The sequence below is a fragment of the Bos indicus x Bos taurus genome, chromosome 24 (genome assembly GCF_003369695.1).
Source record: "Bos indicus x Bos taurus breed Angus x Brahman F1 hybrid chromosome 24, Bos_hybrid_MaternalHap_v2.0, whole genome shotgun sequence".
Taxonomy (NCBI): Eukaryota; Metazoa; Chordata; class Mammalia; order Artiodactyla; family Bovidae; genus Bos; species Bos indicus x Bos taurus.
The window spans coordinates 37,417,948-37,445,198 of NC_040099.1; the positions used below are offsets into that span (position 1 = coordinate 37,417,948).

The 27,251-nt window shown below is 41.7% G+C and overlaps 1 protein-coding gene across 2 annotated transcripts in view; it reads right to left on the reverse strand.

The window, feature by feature from the left end:
- Positions 1 to 1,534: 1,534 nt before the first annotated feature.
- Positions 1,535 to 27,251, reverse strand: part of MYOM1 (myomesin 1) — a 122,330-nt gene continuing 96,613 nt past the window's right edge. For both annotated transcript variants that reach the window (XM_027525783.1, XM_027525784.1), the window contains 13 exons: positions 21,016 to 21,152; positions 20,391 to 20,535; positions 19,590 to 19,649; positions 19,202 to 19,269; positions 17,363 to 17,476; positions 16,605 to 16,692; positions 15,559 to 15,597; positions 15,160 to 15,265; positions 9,956 to 10,119; positions 8,038 to 8,074; positions 7,775 to 7,797; positions 5,764 to 5,819; positions 1,535 to 2,986 (listed from right to left, as the gene is read on the reverse strand). In XM_027525783.1, the coding sequence (XP_027381584.1) occupies positions 2,693 to 2,986; positions 5,764 to 5,819; positions 7,775 to 7,797; positions 8,038 to 8,074; positions 9,956 to 10,119; positions 15,160 to 15,265; positions 15,559 to 15,597; positions 16,605 to 16,692; positions 17,363 to 17,476; positions 19,202 to 19,269; positions 19,590 to 19,649; positions 20,391 to 20,535; positions 21,016 to 21,152 (1,331 nt within the window). In that variant the 3' untranslated portion in view covers positions 1,535 to 2,692. The remainder of the gene's footprint in view (positions 2,987 to 5,763; positions 5,820 to 7,774; positions 7,798 to 8,037; positions 8,075 to 9,955; positions 10,120 to 15,159; positions 15,266 to 15,558; positions 15,598 to 16,604; positions 16,693 to 17,362; positions 17,477 to 19,201; positions 19,270 to 19,589; positions 19,650 to 20,390; positions 20,536 to 21,015; positions 21,153 to 27,251) is intronic.

Here is a 27,251-nt window from a genome sequence, read left to right on the forward strand (position 1 = left end):
AATTTCACACTGTTGGTAATTCATTCATTTAGAGTGTGTTGCACTTTGTCCTGACACAGCATTAGGTCACCATAGATATTTGATCCTCTCGAGGCTTACTTTCAAGCTTTGTTAGGGTGGGTTTAGGGCAGCTTTTAGTTTAAAGTTAATTTAGCCCCACTACTAAGGTGAGAAGGGCTTCCCCGGTGGTTCAGCAGTAAAAAAATCTACCTGCCAAGGCAGAAGACGCAGGTTCAATCCCTGGCTCAGGAAGATCCCCTGGAGGAGGAAATGGCAACCCACTCCAGTATTGTTGTCTGGGAAATCCCATGGACAGAGGAGGCTGGCGGGCTACACTCTATAGTGTCGCAAACAGTCGGTGATGACTTAGACTGAGCGCGCGTGCACACACACACACGCGCACACACACATACACACACAATAAGGTGAGAAACTTCTGAGGCCTCTATCCATGCCCCATGTATTATAAAGTCTTTCCCTTCCGGCTGGTGGGAAGGAGAACTTTTCGCAGTCTGCATGGGCTCCTATGACTGCTGGTCCCCCCACCTCCTGAGCCCTCCCCAGAACCCTCAGAGCAGCACTCAGTCGGAGACCCATCTGCTGCAGTCCATGCTCCTCTCTGTTAGACTCTCTTCCTCCAATGCCCCTTCCCATGAATCCCAGCCACCTCAGCCTCCTTGAACTTCAGTCTCCATCTCCTCAACTCAGTGAGTCTGACATTCTCTTTGGGTCCTCCTGGCTGGACTGCAGCCTGAACACCATCCACTGTCCATACAACAAGTCTGAACCCTCACCAGTCTCTCATTACTGTTTTCCTTCTCTGGGGCATCACACCCCTGCAAGTCCGCTAGCCAACGCCCCAGTTTTTTGTCCCGCATATATTGTGTCAGATTTTCTAGTGGTTTATGGTGGGAGAATGATTTCCATGACAGCAATCCTTTGTGGGCAGACACAGAAGTTCCTTATAGCGTCATTTACATTTGCTTTTCTGGGGCCCAGACATTGGCCATTTTCATGGGAACTCTTGGCTTGGGTTCCTACACCATGTGGTATTGCGGTAAATCTGGACCCCACGAGCACACAGCGCTGGCTTCAGGAACCCATTCACTTTGTTCTTCTCCCCAGAACTACTGCCAGGCAGATGGTAAGTTTTGTAGAGCTTCTCCATGTCAGTTGGTGATATTTTTTACTGTTCCTGTTTGTTTGTTTTTTTACTATCCCTGTTTTTTTGACTAAGCTACCTTTTGTGCGTCCCAGAGCTGTGATGAGGTCTTGGTGTCCAGCTCCCCATGGCAAACAGTGTGAGTTCACGCCTTTTGTTCAGGCCCTAGGGGCTACATGTAGGTAAAATTAGTATTTTTGCATTATGAAGTCTGTTCCTATTTGATATTTACATACTGGTAATGTTTCTGATCATTTATCTTAGTAACAACTTATCTTACGATTCTAACTAAACTGTTTAATTGATTGTGATTTTATGTTGAAGTCTTACTAAGTTCATGTACAATTTGAGAACATATGAGAGAAATCAACATTTTCTATATTTATATGCTTAGTTTAATGGGTAAAATTATTTAAGTTCTTGGAAAGTTTTCGTCAGTTAAGTCAGACAATAGTGTTACTTAAAATGAAAAGCAAATATATTAATTAGAATCCGGCAGCAACACAGGAGACATAGGTTCAATCCCTGGGTTGGGAAGATCCCTGGCGGAGGAAATGGCAACACTCTAGTATTCTTGCCTGGGAAATCCCATGGGCAGAGGAGCCTGGTGGGCTATGGTCCATGGGATCACAAAGAGTTGGACATGACTGAGCAACTGAACACACACACAGTTTAACAAGTTAAAGGGAACTTATGTTATTAAAACACTCTTAAAATTAATATTTCAGTGGCTAATATTTTAAATTGGAAAAATAAGGTTTTAAAGTCAAACTTCAAGGGTTTAAGGCCTAGATTTTTAAATTTATTACGTCAATATTGTTGAATATTAACTTCCTAAAGCTAAACTTTGAATAGTCTCTTCTACGGATCCTCTAGATACCAATAGTTCACTGTTTTAGCCAAGGGAATTTAAATCAGAAGACATGTTACAAGAAGCGGCAAGAAAGGTGCAGTGGAGACCACCCAGCTAGGCAGCCAAAATGGTGAAACAAGAGAAGCGCTGATGGGGGGGAGAGGGGTGGGAACTATCTATTAGGACCGGGAGGTTCCAGATCACCAGCCGCCCACAAATGCACACTGCTGCCGTCACAACGCTCGACACAGACCGGCCGGCCTACCGGCTGGTCTCACTGGGACAAGATGCTGACACATCACTGACAACCGGGAGAGCCGACTGCTCACAGGCCAGCCACGTCTACACAGCTCCACAGCTTTTCCTCTGACCATCGGTCTACATCCCTCTGACTCTATTCTGGTCTCTGCCTTAAAACTGTTTCCTAACATGTATGTTACCAATGTTATTTTCTTAACACAATTTGTGAATAAAGAAAAATGAGTAAAATGTTGCTATTTGGTGCTTTCTTACATGAACAAAGATTTGACAATCCCCCCGCCACCCCCCAAAGCCGGCACAAAAATAGGGAATTGGAGGCTTCCTGGTGCTCAGCTCAAACCACCTGCACACACGTGACCCAAGGCAGCTGGCCGAGGCTCTCCCCTCCTCGGCCCCTCGGCCCCCTCGCCCTCCGGTCACTTGGCCTTCTTGTTGCCCTTCTGGGGCTCCTCTGCAACGCTCCTGGCTTCCTCCTCTGGGATGAACACGCTGACAGTGAAGTCGCTGATCTCCGAGCCATACTTGTTCTTCACGACCAGCCCGTACCTGCCCGAGTCGGATGTCCTGACCCCACTGATGGTGAAGTAGGCCGTCTTGCCAGCCTCGAACTTCAGGTTGCAGTGCTCATCCGAGGCCAGGAGCTTCTCATTCTTCAGCCAGGACACCTCTGGAGTCGGGTCGCCCCACACGATGCACGTGAGGTTAAGCGCCTGCAAAACAGGTGTTAGGAGAGGGGAGGAGATGTATCAGATGTAACACCCACCTTGAGGCATCCTTCTGGGGGTGACCGGATGGAGGACAAGCCTAAACTTGCCGGGCCAGGCTGTGTGCACCTGTGCAAGTTACATTTCAAAATCACACTTGAGGAGGTTTCTCTGGGGCCTTGGTTTTCTGGCTTTGGGAACACTTATGATCAAAGCCCCAAGAAGGCATTTGCTTCCAGTTCCCATAAACACACCAAGGCCTTTTGCTCTAAGGTGGCATTTTGGACCCTGTCTCAGTAGAGACATCTCCTCATTGTCATCATCTCCACCTGCTCGCTTTTCCATTTCGTTTGTGTCAACAAGCCCAGCAGCAGAAGCCCCACAGCTGCTTCAATAATGTGACTCATTTTCATGTCCCGTCTTGCTCACTTTCTCTCTCCCCCCAAACCCACTCAAGCTGCTGCAGTTGCAAAGGTGCTCTGCCAAAATGTATTCCTCTTTCCTAATATTTTATTATATTACCATCTGTGCTGAAAGCCTCTTACTTTAAAAGATCAATGTTTAGATCTATCAAATAATAGATTTCCTTTACCAAATTTTCCCCAGTAGTAACATTTTACAAAACTACAGCATAAAAGCACAACCAGGAGACAGATGCTGATATAATGATTTCCCCTGCGTTCTTGTGCTTGTGTGCATTTAGATCTATTCGGTTCTATCACCTGTCCAGGTTTGTGTATCCACCACATCAGTCAGGATATAGAACATTTCCATTCCCACCACGATCCTTCCTGTGGTCCATTTATAACCACACACACCTCCCCACTTCCAAGCCAGTTCCTAACTCCTGGCAACCACTAACCTGTTTTCTGTTTCTCAATTATTATAACTTCCACAGCATTATATAAATAGCATCATACAGGAGGTAACATTTCCAGAGTACCTTTTCCACTGAGCATAATTCCTTGCAGATTCATCCAAATTACTGCAGGTGTGAACAATTTGTCTCTTTCTGTTGCTCAGAAGGGTGCCATGGTATGCATATACCTGCGGGGGTCACCTGGGCTGTTTCCAGTTTGGGGCTATTATGAATAAAGCTGCTATGAACATTTGTGTGCATGTTTTTATGTGAGCATACATTTTAATCTCTCTGAGATAAATACCCAGGAGTACAGTTGCTGGATGGTATGGTAAATACATATTTCATTACTTTAAGAGATTGCCAAACTGTTTTCCTGAGTAGCTGTATAATTTTAGTTTATATACCCAACAGTTGTGTAGGAGTGATTCAGTCTCTCTGCAGCTTCACCAGCATTTTTTGTTGTCACTTTTATATTTTAGTAATTCTGCTGCTGTGTCATATTTCACTATGGTTTTAATATTTATTTCCCTGATGACCAAAGATGATGAATTTACTTCACATTTTAAGTTCCTTTTTTTTTTTAGAATTTTTCATCTGAAGAAATTAATTTTTTTTAATTAATTTATTTTTATTGAAGGATAATTGCTTTACAGAATTTTGCTGTTTTCTGTCAAACCCCAACAGGAATCAGCCATAGGTATACATAATTTTTTAAATTATTCCGGCTGTGCTGGGTCTTCGTTGCTGCGAGTGGGCTTTCTCTAGTTGCAGCACGAAGAGGCTACTCTCTACCTGTGGCGCATGGGCTTCTCATTGTTGTGGTTTCTCCTGTTGCAGGGCATGGGCTCTAGAGTGTGCGGGCTTCAGTAGCCGTGGTACATGGATTTAGTTGCCCTGCAGCATGTGGGATCTTCCTGGACCAGAGATTGAACCTGTGTCCCCTGTAATGGCAGATGGATTCTTAACCACTGGACCACCAGGGAAGTCCTAAATTCCATTCTTGCATTTTTTTCTTACTAAAGTCCAGAAGTTATAAGAAAAAGAGCAGGGCTCACCATATACATGTAAAAGAATACCCTTCTATCTGGAAGGGCCTTGTTGCCTTTTCCATAACAGTATCATTTAGAATTGGGTAGATAAAAAGAAATTTATTTTCTTTCCATGATTAATTAGAACTTCTTATTGAATTATTCTGCAAATGCATTTCAGGAAGAAAAATATGAGTCAAACTACTGCCACTAAGAGAAACTATTACCATTGAAAAAGGGAACAGTAACCCACTCCAGTATTCTTTCCTGGAGAATTCCATGGACAGAGGAGCCTGGCGGGCTACAGTCCATGGGGTCACAAAGAGTCATGACTGAGTGACTAACACTTTCACTTTCACTTTTTTCAGGGATGAAGAAAGTGAACCCAGGTTACACATGACATTCACTGCTCTTCAGAGAGATTATTATGGAGCAAACAAATATCAGTTTAAAATCAAATAGAAATAAGTCAGTTTTCTGCTATGATGGAGCCTATAGAGATTCACAGCACATTTCCCTTCAAAGATGAGGAATCCCATAGGTCAGCCCACTTTCCACTAGCGTTAGGGGTTGCTTCTTTCTTCAATTATGTTTGTTGTATAGTTACGATTGAACATTTTCTGCTTCTCCTGATTTTAAAGGGACATCACTTCTGGAAAGAGACTAAGAGGTCTGCACAAGCCACATTAAACAAATGAACATCCTGATGCTTGGCCTACAAAACATCTTCAGATGAGTGGAAAACTGCCTACACTTTGAACCTTGTCTGTGGCTCTACTGAAGTCAGGCATGAGCAGCCATAGCATATGATGAAGATGGTGGGAACCAAGTCTGGGGCACGGGAACACCTTTCCAGTGTGGAAGAAGTGGGGACAGGAGTGCCCCAAACTTACCTTGCCCTCTTGGATGGTGACCACATCGGGGAGGCCACCCACCACCCGGGCACGATCTGTAAGCACAGGCATTTCTGGTTAATCACTGAAACCACAAGCACCAGCCATCACACACACAGAGCCACCCAGCGGAACTCATGGTCCTACTTAATTTCCTTCTCCTTATAGTCATTGTATACCTGCTTTCACTGTGCAAAATAAGCAAATGACCCTGCAGTTTCTGAACGTTCATCTCCTTCACACACAGGTGCCTCTATCTGGACCTGAGATCACACCACGATCGGCTCTGTAACCCCAGTGGCTGTTCTCAGCCTGGGCCTCCTGCAGCTCAGTGAGCTCGGCTGGTCAGAGGGGGCAGGGCAGAGTGTGGCCTCTTCCATGGGCTCCCCTCTGATTCAGAAAAGCTGCATAAGTGGAGGCTGTGTGCCAGGAGGTCTGGAGGCTGGAGAAGACATGGGCTTTCCTTGAGGCCTTCCCTAAAGAGAGTCCCTTTCTCATTTCTGGGGAGTTCTTCAGATGTCCTGCAGGGCCCCTTTCTATGACTGAGGGGACAGGGGTAGGAGGGATGCTGAAATCCAGGGCTGACACCCCCACCCCCCGCTCCGCCAAGCTTTGTGCTGAAGCTATGACAGCCTCGGTCCCATGGAAGGACGCCTTTCAGTCATTCATTCGGCACTAATGCAGTGGTACCACTCTCTCCTTTTCAGCCTGCTTTAGTAAATGTGTGACTCTACATCCTTATTTCTATTATACATTCCCTTCTCCACTAAGTCAGGCTAAAGCTTTGAATGAGTCTCGACTGCCTTTTGCTGTTGATTCCATTGCATGTAACACCACCTGTGGCCCCAACCCACTGCCTGGCCCCCTGTACCACTTCCTGGATGGTACTAGGTGAGTCATGTCAGTATGGGGACCTCAGTCTCCTCATTATGGGGGTGGGGCTTGCATTAAACCCATGGATATGAAGCTTGTCTACTCTGCTCCCTGGTGTACCTGGGATTCATCCTGACTTCCGTGAAGATAGCTTGGCCCTCACCTGTGTTATCGGGTCCACGTGGAAGATTTTGTTTGAATTAAGTGCTCTGTGCAATTATTTAAGAACAGGAATCTAGACAGGCTCTCAGGTCTCTTCCAGCTCTAAGATACTGTGGTCCAGAGACCTCAGGAAGGAGCTCATGGAGCAGAGGGAGGGTCAGGCTTCTTGTCCACAGGAGAATTCAAGAGAGGGGATAGACGGTCAGCAGACAGTCTCACTCCTCCTCCTCCTGGTTCCCGTCCCTGAGTTCAGGACTGACTCTACAACCACAACCTTCAATGGTTTTCAAATTCTGCTCCCACCCTGAGAAAGAGCCTGAATCATCACGATGGTTTATCCGTAGATCCTGTAGATCCTGTAGATCCCAGGATTCTATAGACTCCTCTGTGTGTGAAGCACAGTTGAGAGGGGTCGGGAGACAGCACACTTGTGCAGACACAGGCTTGACCGCTGGGTCAGGGTCACTCAGCCTTACTTGGTCTTTCAGAAAAATGGGACCACTTGTTGGGGGACCAGCTATAGTGATTTACATATCAATCTACAAGTTTCATTAATATTTTTTCTTTTCCTTAACATATTGGCATGGCCAAAAAGCTTGTTCAGATTTTTCCATTACATCTTATGGAAAAATCCCAAAGGAATTGTTTTGGCCAACTCAATATATACACTTTTCTGACATAGGCCGCCTGCTGCAAGCGATGAACAACCTACTGTGTGATTTGCAGCCCAGAGATTTTTCATGTTGAGGCTGGGAGCCATTCTTACAGTGTAACCTGAGACCTTCTTTTCCAGACAGTCTTACTCAAGAGACTAAAGGACAACACATGCGGAACACCTAAGGTTTTAAAAATATACATAGAAATGAAAGAAAAGGAAAAAAAAATGCTTTCACTCTCCTCCGTCTGCAGTAATAATAGAAAAATAAAGTTGTATTTTGAAGCCACACTAGGAATAAACTCAAAGGGGTTTACTTACTTTTCTCGGCGATGGCAGCTTGTCTGTGGTTGAGAGAAACGAACAAACATGCAAACAAAGAAGGTTTTTGTTTTAGTGTTACTGTCAAGTAGCCAACCCCGACTGCATTTCTGTTTCTGCCGCTCAGCAAAGCAGCGGGAAGTGCTGCTCCGCTTGCATTTGCCCCAATTCAGGACCCTCTGTCCCACTGACTCAGCCGGGGAGGAGCACGGGTCAGAGACAAGGGTCCTGTGGGGGCGTCGTTGGGAAAGGGGGGGACTTACTTCAATCTCTGGAATTCCGCAAAGGCTTCATCGTAGGCTTGAAGAGAAAAAAAGAGAAGTTAGAATTTTCTCACCCAGAACTGGCCACACACAGGGGCCTACAAGAGCTCACAATGTGAGTGCAGTGTAATCAGTCCAGACCTGACATGGTGGGCTATGAAGGAGGCTGCACCCGAGCAGTCCCTATGACTCAAAGGCTTAACAAGAGAAGCAAATACTTTCTAAGCAGAAAGCATGAAATAGTGGATTTTAGAAGCTCTCAATTCAGTGAGAAGACTTCAACCCTCCAAACAGAAAAGCAAAGTTTCACTCAGCCAAAGACAGAATGGGATGAAACTGTGCTCAGTGCTGTGTGGCAGCCTGGATGGGAGCGGGGTTTGGCGGGGAACGGATACATGCATACGTATGGCTGAACAGCTTCGCTGTTCACCTGGAACTATCACAACATTGTTTGTTAATCGGCTATGTGCTAGTCACTCAGTTGTGTCCAGCTCTGTGTGACCCGTGGACTGTAGCCTACCAGCCTCCTCTAGAGGTTCATGGAATTCTCCAGGCATACTGGAGTGGGTTACCATTCCCTTCTCCTGGGGATCTTCCTGACCCAGGGATCGAAGCCAGGTCTCCTGCATTGCAGTCAAATTCTTTACCATCTGAGCCACCAGGGAAGCCCCCAATACAAAATAAAAAGTTTTTTTTTAAAAAAAGAAGGAATGGGAAGAAAGGTCTGTTTCAAATATGGGTTGGTTCTGTTAAAAATCCTGAATAACAGAAAAGCTTTCCTCTCATTAAATCATTCTGCACGTCACAGACAGTTAAACACTCTGTTCTGTGGTCCAGCCCGTCCGTTTGCAATTGATCACAGCGTGTGCCAGTGCTGGCCTGAAGCACTGCTTCTATGCTATGCAGGAGACAAAATAAAAGACATAGAAACAAAGAAATGAGAGTTCTAAAATAATTTTTTTTCAAGCCTACAGAGTAAGGGACTTTGAAGATGTCAGGCAAAAATACAGCTTCATTTTTGAATCTTTCTCACCTGGTCTTTAAGTTCCCCTGAGGTCTGGGAATTGTAACATTTTACGTCTAGAAAATATGTACATAAAACCAGTCTGCCCCCTTTTACAGATGGGAAAAATCAGCACAAAGCCAGGCTTACAGGCTGTGGAGGTGGACAGCTGGGCTAAACAGGCTATTCAGGGCTGCTCTTCTTGCTCACATCACACACGGAGACAGCCTGGCTGAGCTCGTGCGTTTCCTGCAGGGGACCATGCTGGTCAAACAACCTAAGGCCTCTTGTTTGAGAGGGATTTGAGAGTTGGGGTAGTTAAACAAGCTTCAGTGGGCAGAGAGTAAAAGCAAATCTAAATAAGTTTTGAGTGGGATGAACTGGGAGAGTAGCATTGACATACATACACTACCCAGGGTAAAATAGCCAGTGGGGACCTGCTATAAAGTACAGGAAGCCTCCATCCTTTTTAAAAAAAGCCCACATCTTTCACAGTTGATGCTTTTGAATTGTGATGCTGGAGAAGACTCTTGAGAGACCCTTGGACAGCAAGGAGATCAAACCAGTCAATCTTAAAGGAAAGCAACCCTGAATATTCACTGGAAGTTCTGATGCTGAAGCTGAAGCTCCAATGCTTTAGCCACTTGATGCAAAGAGCTGACTCATTAGAAAAGACCCTGATGCTGGTAAAGACTGAGGGCAGTAGGAGAAGAGGGTGACAGAGGATGACATGATTGGATGGCATCACCGACTCAATGGACAGGAGTTTGAGCAAACTCTGGGAGGTGGTGAAGGACAGGGAAGCCAGGCATACTGCAGTCCATGGGGTCACAAAGAGTTGGGCACAACTTAGCAACTGAACAACAGCAACAGCAATCTCCACTTTAGGTTCTAACCGGCAGAGCACCCGTTTACCTTGTCCAGAAAGGTCCACCATCTTCTGGTGTCCGGTTTTACCGTCAAAGAGCTCCATCACGTACTTGCCCTTGTCGTTGGGGGTGGGCTCGTTGATCTGCAGCCAAATCTGTTCTCCGGTGACCCCACTCTTAACTCTATCTGAGTACTTAATAGCAGTCCCACTGTTTTGATCAAAAGGAAACCTTGTTATCAGTGGCTTTCATCCAGAGCTTACCTTTACTTTGTCTTGTATTGAAGGTCTTATCATCAAGTTTTACAGACTTTCAAAATAACATGAGATCCTCACATGCTCTTCTGCTTCAGAGACATTATGGGCCCTGAATCACAGAACAAGGATTCCAAGGCCTGGAGTGGTGGGGTGCGGCAGTCTGCACACTGACCTCCCAATAGTGGTCTTGGACTCAGATTGCAGCACCAGTACTTCTCAGGGGTATTAATCATCTTTGTTTCTGCTTGGTTTTATTTGTAGGACTAATCTTTAAACAGAAAAGGCCAAACTCCACATATTATTACTGCACGTCTCACACAGATGGTCTATGGCTATAAATGGGGTTTTTACAGACTAGTTAGAAACAGATCTAAGGAGGTTCATCTGTGGCTGATATCTACTGACACACGTGGTTACAAAGCTATTTAAGACAAATGTAAATATGTGCTCAGTAGTCAGGCCAAGAATAAATGAGAAGCAGAGTTGCTGTCAAAATGAATGAGGCACCTACTCTGACCCTGGATGTGTGTCTCCTCCTATTCTGTAGCTGGTCATATGCAGAACCGCACATCATCTTCTTTACAAGACAATAAAAGCAAATAGAGCCCTTGGATCTGACAGTCTACAAACACTACTGTTAAAGATGAAATAAGAGAAGAAAGGTGGAAGTAGTGTACTCTCAGGGGCTTCCCTGGTGGCTCAGATGGTATAGAATCTGCCTGCAACACAGGAGATCCAGGTTCAATCCCTGAGTCAGGAAGATCCCCTGGGGAAGAGAACGGCAGCCCATTCCAGTATTCTTGCCTAGAGAATTCCATGGACAGAGGAGCCTGATGGGCTACAGTCCTTGGAGCTGCAAAAAGTCAGACACAACTGAGCAAGTAACACACACACACAATATACTCTCAATGATGTTAAACTCTATGAAAAGTTCATAAACATGTGAGGAAATAGAAAAAAATAAGTCGTAGCTATAGATCTTCCTTGAAGAAGGCAATGGCACCCCACTCCAGTACTCTTGCCTGGAAAATCCATGGACAGAGGAGCCAGGTAGGCTACAGTTCATGGGGTCGCTAAGAGTTGTGAGAGAGTCATTTCCTAGGCAGTTTGATAGGGAGTCTAGGGGTCCCCAAGGAGAGAGGGGTCTGGAATTCTCAAGGAGGAAGAAAGGACAAACTTTTTTTCTTTCTCCACATTCCTTAGGATTATATAACAATAATGTATCCTGCCTAAGGACAGTCTTTGGATTCAACCTTCTGTTATCTTAAAATGTTAATTATGGGAGTAGACCTGGTCTTTACAAGGATGTATCTTGCCTGAGGACAGTGTTATCTTAAAATGTAAATATGGGAGTAGGTCTGATGAGGTCTTTACAACCTCCAGACATTCTTTGGATTATATAACCTCATTGTTAACACTAGCAAGCGGGTACTCTTTCTGCCCCCTTCTGATGCCTATGTCAGAAGCTTTCTCTATCTCCTTTATACTTTAATAAAACTTTATTACACAAAAGCTCTGAGCAATCAAGCCTCGTCTCTGGCCCCGGATTGAATTCTTCTCCTCCGGGGGCCAAGAATTCCAGTGTATTCGCGTGATTCAACAACAACCTTTCAGTTGGACATGACTGAGTGACTTCACTTGCACTTTTCACTTTCATGCATTGGAGAAGGAAACGGCAACCCCAGGGATCCAACCTGGGTCTCCCTCCTGCATTGCAGGCAGATTCTTTACCATCTAAGCCACCAGGGAAGACCAAGAAAAAATAAGGTACTATACAAAACTACTTTTTTACAGCAACAATTATGCATGGAGAAAAGACTGGAAGTTTCCTCAAAATGTTCATACTGTGGCTAGGAAAGCCATGGGTGGTATCATATTATAAACTCTTTCTAATTTTAGTATGATGGTAAATATATTTTCTAAAACAAACATGTATTATGTTTGGGGTTGTAATAAATAAAATGAACTTAAAAAAATAAAAAAAACAAAAATCTCCATCAGAAATTTCAGATTTCAAATAAACATTCAGCATTTTTCTTATATACCACATTCTTTAAAAGATATTAAAATTAAAATGTCATAAAACATAGGGTAAAGGAACCCATCTGTACCCATAGACTTTAGCCTGAGCAATATATATATGTATATGTCCTAAAGAGTTAGAAAGGCAGACAGTTCTCTGCTTTGCTGTGATAAGTCTTGAGTTCTTTAATCTCTGGCTAACATGCATAATGGGCTTCCCCATAGCACAATGGTAAAGAATCTGCCTGTCAGTGCAGGAGATGCAAGAGATATGCACTTGATCCCTGGGTCTATAAGATCCCCTGGAGAACAGAATGGCAACCTGCTCCAGTATTCTTGCCTGGAAAGTTCCATGGACAGAACCTGGTGGAACACAGTCCACAAGATCGCATAATAGTACCTTACATCTGTAAAGCATGTCACGGTTTTCAAAGTGTGATTAATTCTCTTATTGAGTCCATCAGTGTTATGAGTTAGAACAGGTATTACTGCTTCTATTTTATATGAGGGAAACCTGAGTTTCAGAAAATTGGATGACTTGCCTAAGATCCAAGGGAAGAGAGGAGCAAAGTCAAGATCCAAACCCATTTTAAGGTGTTTTTTTTTGCATCACACCACATACTTACATAAACACAGGGAGAGCAATCGGTCCTTGGTTCCTGAGCCTTTTACAGTCACACGTCTGTGTGCACACAAAACACTCATGTAGCTGACATACCAAACAATGTATGAAGCTTATGCCTTACTAGTCTGACAGCAGTTTCCTTAAAACCCAATGTTCTAATTTTGGGGAACAGGTAATTCTATTAGAGATGATGTAAAGCCTTTTGATTCAATTAATCTATCTTCTCTTATTCTTCAGACAGATATATTAGAATGCCCTAGATGTCACAGAGGAATTTCCTAGAATCTGATCTATTTTACCTTACAATCACTTTCCTAAAATGTATTCTGTGAGAAATAGAACAAAGGAATGAAACTCCAGGCATTCAAAGTGGAATTTTACTTGTTTTCATTTTTTTAAAAAGAATTCAGGAAATCAATAGTAATAACAATAAACCTAACAAAATGCTGTTCTGCATAAAAGTAAAGTCATTTTCAAGAAACAAATGAATGCTTCATGGGACCCAGTTCTGGTGAAATGTTCAATCTAGACGTTTAATGAAACTTGAATCCAGAGTAGTGCTGTGATGGAGGAGCTCTGCAGCCAGGCTTCCTGGTTTCAGCCCTTCACTTATCACAGAGTTGATGACCTCAGGCAAGTCACCTCCCAGAGCCTGAGCTTCCTAGTCACTAAGTGATAAGTACCCATCTCACCGAGTTTGAATATTAAATGATTTCATACCTCTAAAGGGCTTGGAGCAATGCATGTCCACTGAGAAATGGACTATTCTTGCCATATTAGTAAACAAGGAAGTCACGCCTTGAGTGATCACAGCCCCTCAAATGTGAATTTCTGAGCCCAGAGGGCACCCAGGAAGGAGAACAATAACTGGGATCAATACCATGAGGCTGCAACCACTCCCTACAGGTGAGCCCTGAGGGGCTCAGGATGTGAAAAATGCAAGATACTGCCCCCAGATAGCTGAGATACATATGAAAGGAATGATTTCAGTAAGCCCAGACTTGCACCTTCCCATATAGAGAAAAGCAATGAATTCCTTAACTTGAGACATCTGGTTTTCTTAAATTTACAAAAATACTTTTGATGTTCAGACTACTTTCCCTTTGTTGCAGACATCTATGTAACCTGACTTCTCCCCCCACCTCCTCAGAACAGTTCTCTCAGGGCTACTTGAGAAGCTGCCTCCCAGGCTTAAGTCCTAAAAATTTGCACCAAATAAAACATAACTCTCAAAAAAAAAAAAACCATAACTCTCAACTTTCAGGTTGTGACTGTTTTTTAAGTCAACACCACTGAAGGGAAGCTCTAAGTACACAGTTGTTTGACTCCTCCCAGGGACCCACAGTAACCTCTGCTCGGCAGGCTGCACAAGGACTTTGGGAACGAATGTCCACTGCACCCCAAGAGTGGGTGAAGGTGGATGTGCCTTACTGGTTTCTGCGGCAGCCTGCTGGCCTCTCAGCTCAGGAAATTTCAGTGAAGCACAGAGGTCAGGGATCCTCTCAATGGTGTCAATGGGAGGCCTGGTTTGACTAAGAAACCTACTTCAGGCCTTGGAATCCCCAAGAAGAACTTGAATGAAATCCCTCCACAATTGCACAAAGGAAGCCTGGGATTAGAATGGATCTTCAGGCTCAATCTAGTTCAAATACACATTCCCAGAGTCATCTTGAGATGTCCAAAGCCTTCTGAGAAAACATGCTAATGCCCCACTATGCCAACTGCTACAATGACAATGATGATAAAATCGGGCACCTCTTTGGATCAGGCTTCTGGGGTCAATGAGCTTTAAGTCACACAACAGGAAACGTGGTGCAGCCTGCTGCAGTTTTGTCCAGAGCACAGCATAGGTTAGGTGTGCTTGGAAAGACCAGATAAGAACCTGGCAAAGCGTGATTGTGTGGAGGTGGAGGTAATGTTACAGAGGCATCTACAAATTGTGATTTGAGAAGGGGGTGACAGAGGATGAGACGGTTGGATGGCATCACCGACTCAATGACAGGAGTTTGAGCAAACTCTGGGAGATAGTGGAGGACAGAGGAATCTGACGTGCTGCACTCCACGGGGTCGCAAAGAGTCAGACACAACTGAGCGACTGAACAACGACAGATCACAGAGACAGATGCTCCAAGCCATGACTGGCCTCACCACATCCATGCTAAGGGAGAGTGCTAACCTCACACTGAAGGGACGGCCTGGATGTTTCTGTCCTACACTTCTCAACATCAGACTTGAGAAGTAAGCAGACTCCTTACCTGAGTGCAAGAGAGGGCTGTTGTTTGCTCCAGTCCTTCCTCTGAGTGGAGAAAGGACTTCTACACAGCAGTTAGGTTTTTATTCACTTACTTGTGGGACCAGTTAACTTTCAGATCATCCACGTAGTAAGTAACAAAAGAGTACAGCCGGATGCCCTCAGCTGTGCTCTGGATCTTCAGATCTGTTGCAGACAGAGCTGCAAGAAGAAAACACGTATTTAACACACCTGTAAGCCCATCCCAGTCTCCCCAGGTGGCTCAGTGGTAAAGAATTTCCCTGCCAATGCAGGAGACACAGGTTCGATCCCTGAGAAGGGAAGATCCCCTGGAGAAGGAAATGGCAACCCACTCCAGTATTCTTGCCTGGAGAAGTCCATGGACAGAGGAGCCTGAGGTGCTACAGTCCATGGGGTCGCAAAGAATCAGACACGACTGAACAAAACCAAGCCCACCCCAGAGAATAAGGAAGTATTGCCTTGTGAGAACTTACCTATTGTTTTACATACTTCAGTCATTAGCTCTTTAAAGGCTGTGGAAAGAGATTCATAAAGCTTTAGCATAAACGTGCTCAATGTCAAGTTCAATCTCACATAATTAGTTACATACGCTCTCAAAAGCATCCTGTCACAAGATGGACTTATTGACCAATTGACAATACAAGCTCAAAGAACTCAACTGTTATCAAGTTTTAAAAGATCTCTGCTCCTATTTTGATATTTTTGTTCCCTCAAATTCTTTGTAAACTGTCACCATATTTACATTCTAGAGAAAGAGTCATGGTGAGAATCCCAGGAATATTTTTTGCTTTAGAATTCCCTTCTTCCTAAGTCCCAGGAAGGCTTCGTTTACCTTAGAGGAAGTTTTCTTATCTGTGGTATCAATTCATGGTGAATTAACCATCTGAGTTCCCTGATAGTTCTCACCCTAATTAATGCTTTTTGCCAATAAACAAAAAGCACATTTAGTCCTGCCTCCACCAAGAGTGGGAAGGCAAAATTGAAGTCAGACTTCTGCTGTTCGTCAGCAATGTTGTTAAAGATCTTGCTCGGGAACAAAACTGGAAATGTGGGCGTCCCATGTAGGTTTTCTTTATCATGATATAATTGTCATCAGAGGCCTTGGGAAAATGGAAATTGTTTTCTTGCTCTGCTACTAACTGAGAGGCTTTGTGTTCCATGTATAACCTTTCCTGCCACCTTTAAAATAGTGGACTATTTTGAGACATGTTTTTCATGGTAGTATTTGATCCTGAAACAGTCTTCATAGGTTTGAAACAAAAATGATGATTGATATTGAAAACAGACCTCTAGTGGATTGTCAACTATACATTCTCTGAGGATCAAAACTACATTTCTGACTTGAAAGGAAGACTAAAAGTGGTTTTTGTTTTTTAATAAAATTCGCTCTGCCGTAATGGCAATTAAAACGAAACCTATGGACAAAAGACGAGCATGACTTGAATCTCCCAGCTCAGTCTCACTTAGAATTCTGGTCACTGGTGTATGGAACACACGGAATGGACCCTGGTGGACTGACCTTCATCCACAAGCTTCAGTCTGCTCTTATCTTTTCCTCTGTCGTCTTTCAGGACAACTTCATAAATACCAGCATCTTTCTTGGAAAACTAAGGGGAGAAGAGATACACCAGATTGCAGCTTGTTGTAGCCTCAGGATATGGCATTTGCATTTTTCAGGGCCCATGATTTATAGAACTGCCATCAAAACACACTGAACAAGCATTCAGCCATGTGAGCAATGACCAGTTCCCAGAGGGACTATCCATCAAAACTGGCTAGCCAGCAGCCCCGAGTTTTCACCCTCTAAGGTGACAATTGACTTGAGGCTTAAAGTCCTCACCCTTTGCTCTGCCTTCATTTTAAAAACTAATGAGCACATGTATTTGAAAGGCAGCTTCTTTTAGACAAAAAGTAAATAAAAACCTATACAGAAATAAATACTATGTTTGAATGTCTCTGTACCTTTAGGGAACAAGTTGAAGCTGAAGAGCAAACAAAGAACAATTTGCTTAACCGCCCTGCCACTCACCCATCTATGAGAAAAACTAGCTCAGAGAGGCAAGAGTTGTGTGTCCTGCCAACACTGTTTGGATGTCTGACAAACCCTCACTTATCACAAAGTGAGAGAAGCTTTGTGTCTTTACTGCTTGCTTTTTGGGTGACGTCAGGGCAAGGATCTATGCCCAGGGCAAAGGAACACATAATCTAGTCTCTGTATTTTGGAAGAACATGGGGTACAGAAGTAATACGCTGCATTTTATATTTATAGTCACCTACCTCTGTTATAAGGAGGGTACATATGCCATCCTTAAAGTCATGCTTTTCATCCACTGAAATCTCCCTATCATCTTTGTACCATACAATACTAGTCTCTTTCTTAATATTCGCCACCTAGGAGAAAAATAGTAGTTATACTTCTCAAGATAAAGGAATGCTATTCTTATGAAATTAAATAATTCTTAATGCAGCATTGGATATAAGAAAAAGTAAAGATTTCAAGAGAAATCAACTGAAAGCTGTTTTAACTGTTAGAGTTTAGAATAAAATAGATACAAAAGAATAAAAGTAAATCAATAGCATCTTTATTTCCAGCAGAAAAAAACAGACTTTAAAATCATCTCATGGACAAGAAAGCATGAAAGAAAGTGAAAGTGAAGTCGCTCAGTCGTGTCCAACTCTTTGTGACCCCATGGACTGTAGCCCGCCAGTTTCCTCCATCCATGGGATTCTCCAGGCAAGAATATTGGAGTAGGTTGCCATTTCCTTCTCCAGAAGAAAGCATAGAAGCATACAAACTAACATACAGACTTAAGTAAAATATAAAAATTTAAAATCTGAAGGAAGACAAATCCCATTAGATTAAAATAATAGTCTGTGTCACAAAAACAAATGACTTTATCAAGGTATCAGAATGTAGAAGCCCCTATCTATAACTAACTACTTTTGTAAGATAAATGAAGCTTTTCAAATAAATGCGAAGGGGAAATACGGTTAAGCAATCTTTTAAATTAAATATTTTTCCAATTTTATTGAGATATAATTGATATAATATTGCATATGTCTAGTGTATACAACATAATGATTTGATATATGCATTTTTGCAAAATGATCGCTGCAGTAAGTTTAGTTAGCATCCATCAAGTATGGTTTAATAAATTAGTCGCTTAGCAATTTTTAGGAAATTCATTTAAATCCTATATCCATACATCATCTCACAAATTTCAAATGGGCTAAATGACTTCATGTGCTTAAAGGGATCTTAAGCTTTATCCATGATGTTAGAATTTCTTATGAGGGAGAGTATATTCATATTTTCTTGTATAATTTAGACTGTATGAAAAAGTAAAGACTTCATACAAATCAAGAAAACAGTTTCAGGGACTTCCCTGGTGGTCCAGCAATTAAGAACCCATCTTCCAATGCAGGGGATGCAGATTTGATCCCTGGTTGAGGAACTAAGATCCCACGTGCTGCAAAGTGCGGGGCAGCAGGTGTAGGGGGAGGGCTAGTGAGGGATGCGCAGGCAGCGCACAAGGCTTTTTGGGGGCAGTGAAAATATTCCGTATGATACAATAATGATGGATACAGGTTTTTATATGTTTGTGCAAACTCACAGAGTGAATCAGAATGTAAACTATGGACTTTGGATGATGATGTGTCCATGTGGGTTCATCAGTTGTAACACTTGTACCATTTTGGTGGGCATGTTGATAATGAAGGAGGCTACGCACTTATAGGGACAATGCTAAGTGGGAAATCTGTGTACCTTTCCCTTAAATTTTGCCCTGAACCTAAAACTGCTTTTTTTAAAAAAAAGTCTTAATAAAAAAAAAGTCTCTTTTTATTAACTAGGGCATGTGTGATTAATTAAAACAATCATCTTGACTTTCCATATTTTTATATTGTTTTATATTATTTTAAATATTTCTTACCAACCAACGATTACAGTAACATTCAACAGTAAGGGCATATCACTTATCATTTTGGTGCAAATGATGAGAGATAAGAGGAGGTAAGAATGGAGGAGATAAGAAATTGATCTTCCTTTTCTTCTCACATTCTATTTTATCTTTATTCTCTTTGTACCAAATTATTAAAAATTTATTTACTTCTTACCTTGCATTTTAATAGTACATTACATTCACCAGTCACTTCCCAGCTCAAATACTCAGCGAAATGTGGACCTATAAAATTTTAATGACATCAGCAAGCAGCAATGTTAATCATGAATGCAAAAATCCAAACTCATTCTTAAGTTCTAAGTTGATTTATGTTTAAAGTGAAATTTTTGAAATTAAAGATTTAGTTTTAAAATATTTTAAAATGTGTAATAAAATGTGTAATATTTTAATCATTTGTAATGATAAATATTTTCAATTACTTTTATTTATCAGGACATTATTAACAAGGCAATAATATTCATTTTAGTTTGTTATGGAAATAACCTTAGAATATTTTGTTCAAGAAACTGAAGATTTTCTCTTTATTTACTGCCTACTTTTACCTTGTTTCCTGATCCATTCTTGACGCTGGAATTCGGCTTCTTTCTGGAGCTTTTTATAAACTGAAAATCGAAAAACAAAGAAATATGAAATAGAGTTGGGCGGTAAAAGTGTACATGCCAGTCACTGTGCTGTTATTTACATTCATTATTATAACACTCACATCAGACCACCCTATTTGTTTTCATTATTTATAGATGAAGAAAAAGGCTTAGGAAGGCTAAGAAACTTGTTCAAGGTCATGAAGTCAGGAAACGGTCAAATAGCTTTGGCTACTGCAAATGTAGAGACCTGGCCAGCGTTTCCATTGCTTTATTAAATACTACATTTTAAATCTTGGTGATTTCCACACTGGCTTATAACAGCTGCCATACAACCAAGTTGTAATGGATGATTAACTGATTTGACATGCTCTACTCATGCATATTTTTCTTCTTCATTTAAGTAATTTAAAGCAGGTACACATTACAAGAGAGTTTCATAGTTCCTGAGACATAATCCAGTCTGGGTTGTATTATAGTATCCTTCCCTGGAGAATTTTAGTAATAACTACTTGTTTATACATGAGATAATTTAAGTGCAGTCCTGCCTGTGAGCCAGTGATAACTTTGGTGTCCTTTTAAATTAACTTCTCATTTCTAGGAAATAAAGTACTATGGAAAGTATTAGCTATAATACTGGAACACTGGAATCCAATCAAGAAATAATTCCTGCTTCTCCCACGTGACTACTTTCCTGTGGTGGGGTATTTACATTGAAGGAAGTAGCAAAGGCTTTCAGATAATGTTCCACAGAACTCTCACCATCTCCAATGAGAACAAGGGTAGAATGGCCAGTTGCTCTTCCGTCTTGAACCTGGAAGGTATATGTGCCTTCATCCTCATCCTGTAGTTTTTCCATAAACATTTCAATTATACCAGTGTTTCGGTCAATATGCATCTTATATTTCTTCAGTGTAAAAAGGAAAAGAAAGGAAATATGTGAGATAGATAGGATGATAACAAGCCATGTAAAATAAACACACAAACTCCAAAGTATCATAATCTAATAAAATTCCTTGTTAACACTTTAATGAACGGTTTCAAAATCCTGATTCCAGAAAAATCAAAATATGTGGAATCTCTGACCTTGACCAGAATTGATTATTAAAAGTCTGACATTTACTTTTTTAAATATAACTAAAGTTTCATTACCCCAAATCACAAAATGTTATCAAAAAGTTGTTTTTAGATCCCCATTTCACTTGGGTAATATGATATAATCAATCTGTATTTCCTTTCTCATTTCCCACTTGTGAAATGATTTAAACCTCCCACCCCACGTTCAGTGGTTTTTATTACAACTTATGTGCATTCTAATAGGGCTTTCCCAGCCCTATTAGACATCCTATAACAATATGTTAAAAAATCTAAAACGTATAAAACCCACCGGCCCTTCAAAAATCTCCTTTTCGTTAAATATGTAGTTGACTTTGGCATTGGCAGACAGCTTCTCAGCCTGCATCCAGAACCGGACCTGGCCTTTCTCCAAAATTTCTACTGCCAATTCTGATTTAACTGGGACCGCTGTGAAAAATAAAATAAGAGATGTAATTATATTGATTGATGACCAATTGTATTGTATAGATTTTTTCAACAAGTGGAAAACAATAGAAGTAGTGACATGGCACCTTGTTCTTGTGAAGTGGAGGAGTGAGAGCGCTGTAGGAAAACTTGCTATGGATGGGCAGTAGAACTGGGCTCTCATCCTGACCATCATAGATGTCGTACTAAAAATGACAGAGATGGCCTTACCTCCTAGGATCACTTAGCTAACCTTTGTGACTTTCTACGGTTAGCTTTGGTTAGGATTCAGTTCAGTTTAGTTCAGTCGCTCAGTTGGGTCCAACGCTTTGTGACCCCATGGACTGCAGCATGCCAGGCCTCCGTGTCCATCACCAACTCCCATAGTTTATTCAAACTCATGTCCATTGAGTCGGTGATGCCATCCAACCATCTCAGCCTCTGTTGTCCCCCTCTCCTTCCCCCTTCAATCTTTCCCAGCATCAGGGTCTTTTCCAATGAGTCAGTTCTTCACATCACGTGGCCAAAGTATTGAAGTTTCAGCTTCAGCATCAGTCCTTCCAATGAATACTCAGGACTGATTTCCTTTAGGATGGACTGGTTGGATCTCCTTGCAGTCCAAGGGACTCTCAACAGTCTTCTCCAACACCACAGTTTAAAACCATCAATTCTTCAGTGCTCAGCTTTCTTTGTAGTCCAACTCTCACATCCATACATGACTACTGGAAAAACCATAGCCTTGACTAGATAGACCTTTGTTGGCAAAGTAATGTCTCTGCTTTTTAATATACTATCTAGGCTGGTCATAACTTTTCTTCCAAGGAGCAAGTGTCTTTTAATTTCATGGCTGTAGTCACCATCTGCAGTGATTCTGGAGCCCCCAAAAATAAAGTCTGTCACTGTTTCCATTGTTTTCCCATCTATTTGCCATGAAGTGATGGGACCAGATGTCATGATCTTAGTTTTCTGAATGTTGAGTTTTAAGCCAATTTTTTAAGCCAACTTAAAAGTTTTAAGCCAACTCTCCTCTTTCACTTTCATCAAGAGGCTCTTTAGTTCTTCTTCGATTTCTGCCATAAGGGTGGTGTCTTCTGCATATCTGAGGTTATTGATATTTCTCCTGGCAATATTGATTCCAGCTTGTGCTTCATCCAGCCCAGCATTTCTCATGATGTTCTCTGCATACAAGTTAAATAAGGGCAACAATATACAGCCTTGACGTACTCCTTTCCCGATTTGGAACCAGTCTGTTGTTCCATGTCCAGTTCTAACTGTTGCTTCCCGACCTGCATGTAGGTTTCTCAAGAGGCAGGTCAGGTGGTGTGGTATTCCCATCTCTTAAAGAATTTTCCCCATCTTGTTGTGATCCACAGAGTTAAAGGCTTTGGAGTAGTCAATAAATTAGAAGAAGATGTTTTTCTGGAACTCTCTTGCTTTTTTTGATGATCCAATGGATGTTGGCGATTTGATCTCTGGTTCCTCTGCCTTTTTTAAATCCAGCTTGAACATCTGGAAGTTCACGGTTCATGTATTGCTGAAGCCTGGCTTGGAGAATTTTGAGCATTACTTTACTAGCATGTGAGATGAGTGCAATTGTGTGGTAGTTTGAGCATTTTGAGCATTCTTTGGCATTGCCTTTCTTGGGGATTAAAATGAAAACTGATCTTTTCCAGTCCTGTGGCCACTGCTGAGTTTTCCAAATTTGCTGACATATTGAGTACAGCACTTTCACAGCATCATCTTTTAAGATTTGAAATAGCTCAACTGGAATTCTATCACCTCCACTAGCTTTGTTCATAGTGATGCTTCCTAAGGCCCACTTGACTACAAATTCCAGGATGTCTGGCTCTAGGTGAGTGATCATACCATTGTGATTACCTGGTATGGTTAGGATTATTTAGGGACAATAACAGTGTGATGAAGACTCCAGAACTGTTCCCTGTAGGGCAAGGTCAGCTGCTAATGAATTGTGATGGCAGGCAGTTCATTTTCCATCTCTGGGCCTTACCTGCCTCCTCTGTAAATGGATGGAATTGAACCAAATGTCCTCATTGGCCAGGATATTTTCCTGCTCAAACATGCAATGATTTAATTACAGTATATAATTATATATACTTTCCTTAAAATATTTGGAAAAGAGTTAAGTTTTATTTTTTCAACAATGTAACTCAATTTGGAGGTTCTTTAAGCTGTTTAAGAAATGAATCTTAAGAAAGAATTTATTTTGCTACATATGTAAGATGAATTAGCTTGTCATTTAAAGTCTATCCATCCCAATGGTATACCAGTTTGTTTAAGTTCTTAGATTAAGCAAAATTTTTCAGGTGCAAATAAGCAAGTCATGATCAAGAAGCTATATTAAAATAAAGTATGGTTTACTGCACATAGAAAGTAAGGAACTATAAAATATCTCAATAAACTGTGGAAAATTCTGAAAGAGATGGGAATACCAGACCACCTGACCTGCCTCTTGAGAAACCTATATGCAGATTCAGGAAGCAACAGTTAGAACTGGACATGGAACTACAGACTGGTTCCAAATCAGGAAAGGAGTATGTCAAGGCTGTATATTGTCACCCTGCTTATTTAACTTGTATGCAGAGAACATCATGAGAAACGCTGGGCTGGATGAAGTACAAGCTGGAATCAAGATTGCTGGGAGAAATCTCAATAACCTCAGATATGCAGACCCTTATGGCAGAAAGTGAAGAGGAACTAAAAAGCCTCTTGATGAAAGTGAAAGAGGAGAGTGAAAAAGTTGGCTTAAAGCTCAACATTCAGAAAACGAAGATCATGGCATCTGGTCCCATCACTTCATGGGAAATAGATGGGGAAACAGCAGAAATAGTGTCAAACTTTATTTTTTGGGGTTCCAAAATCACTGCAAATGGTGATTGCAGCCATGAAATTAAAAGATACTCCTTGGAAGAAAAGTTATGACCAACCTAGACAGCATATTCAAAAGCAGAGACATTACTCTGCCAACAAAGGTCCGTCTAGTCAAGGCTATGGTTTTTCCAGTGGTCATGTATGAATGTGAGAGTTGGACTGTGAAGAAAGCTGAGCACTGAAGGACTGGTGCTTTTGAACTGTGGTATTGGAGAAGACTGTTGAGAGTCCCTTGGACTGCAAGGAGATCCAACCAATCCATTCTAAAGGAGATCAGTCTTGGGGGTTCTTTGGAAGGACTGATGCTAAAGCTGAAACTCCAATACTTTGGCCACCTATGCAAAGAGTTGACTCATTGGAAAAGACTCTGATGCTGGGAGGGATTGGGGGCAGGAGGAGAAGGGGACGACAGAGGATGAGATGGCTGGATGGCATCACTGACTCGATGGACATGAGTTTGAGTGAACTCCGGGAGTTGGTGATGGACAGGGAGGCCTGGCGTGCTGCCATTCATGGGATCGCAAAGAGTCGGTCATGACTGAGCGACTGAACTAAACTGAACTGATAAAATATCTCTGATTTACACCTGTATATCTTAAGCCATTTGAACATGAATGAAATTTTTAAAAGTTGGCTGACATCTCTCAATATCAGCTTCTGAATTTCTTGTAACTTGAAAATGTTCTCTACAAAGACTTCTCCAGCCAAAAGATCTATATCAGAGGTGATTCCTAGACATGCTTTCTGGAAAAGGATGATTGTTTCTCAAAGTTTTGTAGTCCTTCACTTTTATCAGGGAAAACCACCCTTTGCTTTCTCTCAACTATTCTTAAACACATCTCAAAATTTAAAGATATGTTTAAATTCTTGAACATATCTTAAAATTTTAGCATATGCTATGTTTTAAATTATAAGTAATTATAAGCTTGGTATAAGATTTACCAGATGTACATTAATATGTCTTTATAGCAAAACTATCCTTTTCTTTTTTAATTTTATGTTTTAGTTGAATAACAATGCTGTGGTAATTTCAGGTGTACAGTAAAGTGATTCAGTTATACATATACATGAATCTATTCTTTTTCAAATACTTCTCTCATTTAGGTTGCTACCTAACATTGAGAAGAGTTCCCTGTGCTATACAGTAGGACCTGTTGGTTATTCACTTTAAATATAGCAGTGTGTACACATCAATCCCAAGCTAACTATCCCTCCACCCTCTCCCCCAACTATGTTTGTTCTCTAAGTCTGTGAGTCTGTTTGTATTTTGTAAACAAGTTTATTGCATCATTTCTCTAAAACTACCCTTTTTAAGCTTCAAGGATGCCTTTCCTTTGCACTATTCCGTACTCATGTGAACGTCAGTTGTAGAGTCATTCTATGCAGAGCTGGAAGGAGGCTCAGACATCATCTACTGTGGCCAGAGATGGGCTCTGATGTCACACCTCGATTGAGCACAGTCACCTCCTCCTGAAACCCTGTGTTCTTCACCTGCTGACATGGCTATTACCTGCCTCACAGGCCACCCAGAGTGCTTATGGTACCAGAATGCAGGGAGCCACTGCAAATAACCACTGGTGCTCAAGAAAGGCGAGTTCTCTTTATCCCCTGATTTTACTGATGACAAAACTCAGGAAAGCTTAGTAACATAACCAGGTGGCAGAGCTGAGATCAGGGTTATTCCCTCTACTTAGTGATCTCTTGGTCCCGGCCATCCACTCTGAAGAACACTAGTGGTTTTCCAGCAAGAACAGATCAAGAACAGAACCCAGGGTGGTGAGAGCAGGGCTAAGCCTTCTCCCTGCTCCCAGGAGCAGCATGCTCCTGCTTGCTGCAAGTAAGTCTCAAGGGGAGTAGAGAGTAGAGTCTCTTCCAGAGAAGTGTGATCTCATTCCAGGGACTCTCATACACGAGTGATGCAGTTACGAAGAAGCCCAGTGTGTGGGGGTAGGTGGCAGGGACACGCTCTCCCGGAAGCCTCCAGAGCCCTTAATGCTCACTGCCCTGAGTAATACAGACATCATCTGGGGAGCACGGGCTGCCAGGGTTCACTGGGCAGGTGCACACACAGAAACAGTCCATGTCCTGGTTAGTGTCAGACCACCCGGGTACCTGCTGTGTCCTTTGGGTCTAGTTACTCAACCTCTCTGAGCCTCACTTTCTTCATCTCTAAAATTAGATCACCACAGTACTTAATGACCCTTTTAAGGTCACTGAGGAGTTTAAATAACACATTCCATTTAAGCACCCTATGAACAGCATGTAAATAGGTACTCTGTAAGAGTGACTATTAATATTTTGGTGACTCTTCCTCCAGTTGTTTAAACAACACCCTATAACCAATTGTAAAATATATTTACACCTAAGAGGACATACCAAATAGATATAATTTGTGTATATGTGCTTGTGCATATCTGCACACGTGGAGCATATATACAAATGTACATATACAAGTGGGACAATAACCAGTGTCTACAAATAAAAAAAATATTATGCAGACTTTGTTTTTTTACATGAAAGTGGATTTTTTTAGAAAGACACACATTCCACAGACAGAATGCAGTTCATCTCAAAAGGCAAGAGGCATGCAGGACATTGCTGATACTGAAATATATCTTCCCTCCCCCACATACCATGAATATATATATGTGTATATTTTATATATATATATATATATATATATACATACACAGATATATATTCAATACACTGACTTTCTACACTGCAATTTAGTATCATAACTGGCAAGACAGGCTAGGTTATTTTCTATTTTTAGCTTTATATATATATTTTTTTCCTTCTGCTCAGCCCTAAATTTCCTTAGGCTCTTTTCTCTGGCAGTTAATTTGCTCCAGCAAAATATCTGTTATTTGTAGGCTTAAGGCATATGTTTAGTGGTTTTCAAAATATTTTTGAAAACAGCTTAAAATAGAATTTACTGTGTCCTGGAATAAAGAAATACCACACTCTTTTATTACACTCTGAAAGGAAGGAGACCATTTAAGACCTTACAAAATCTCAAGATGACTTAATTATGCATCAACATATACAAAGAAGTGGATATAAATTGAGAAATTGGATATGCTGCTTTGACCCTGTCATCACATCTCTGAAGACATTCACAGAGTGACCTGCCTGATCCAACAGCAAATGAAAGGAACTGAAGCTGTGATATTTAAATGCTGCTTCAAGGGGCTCACAGAAGCTCCCTTT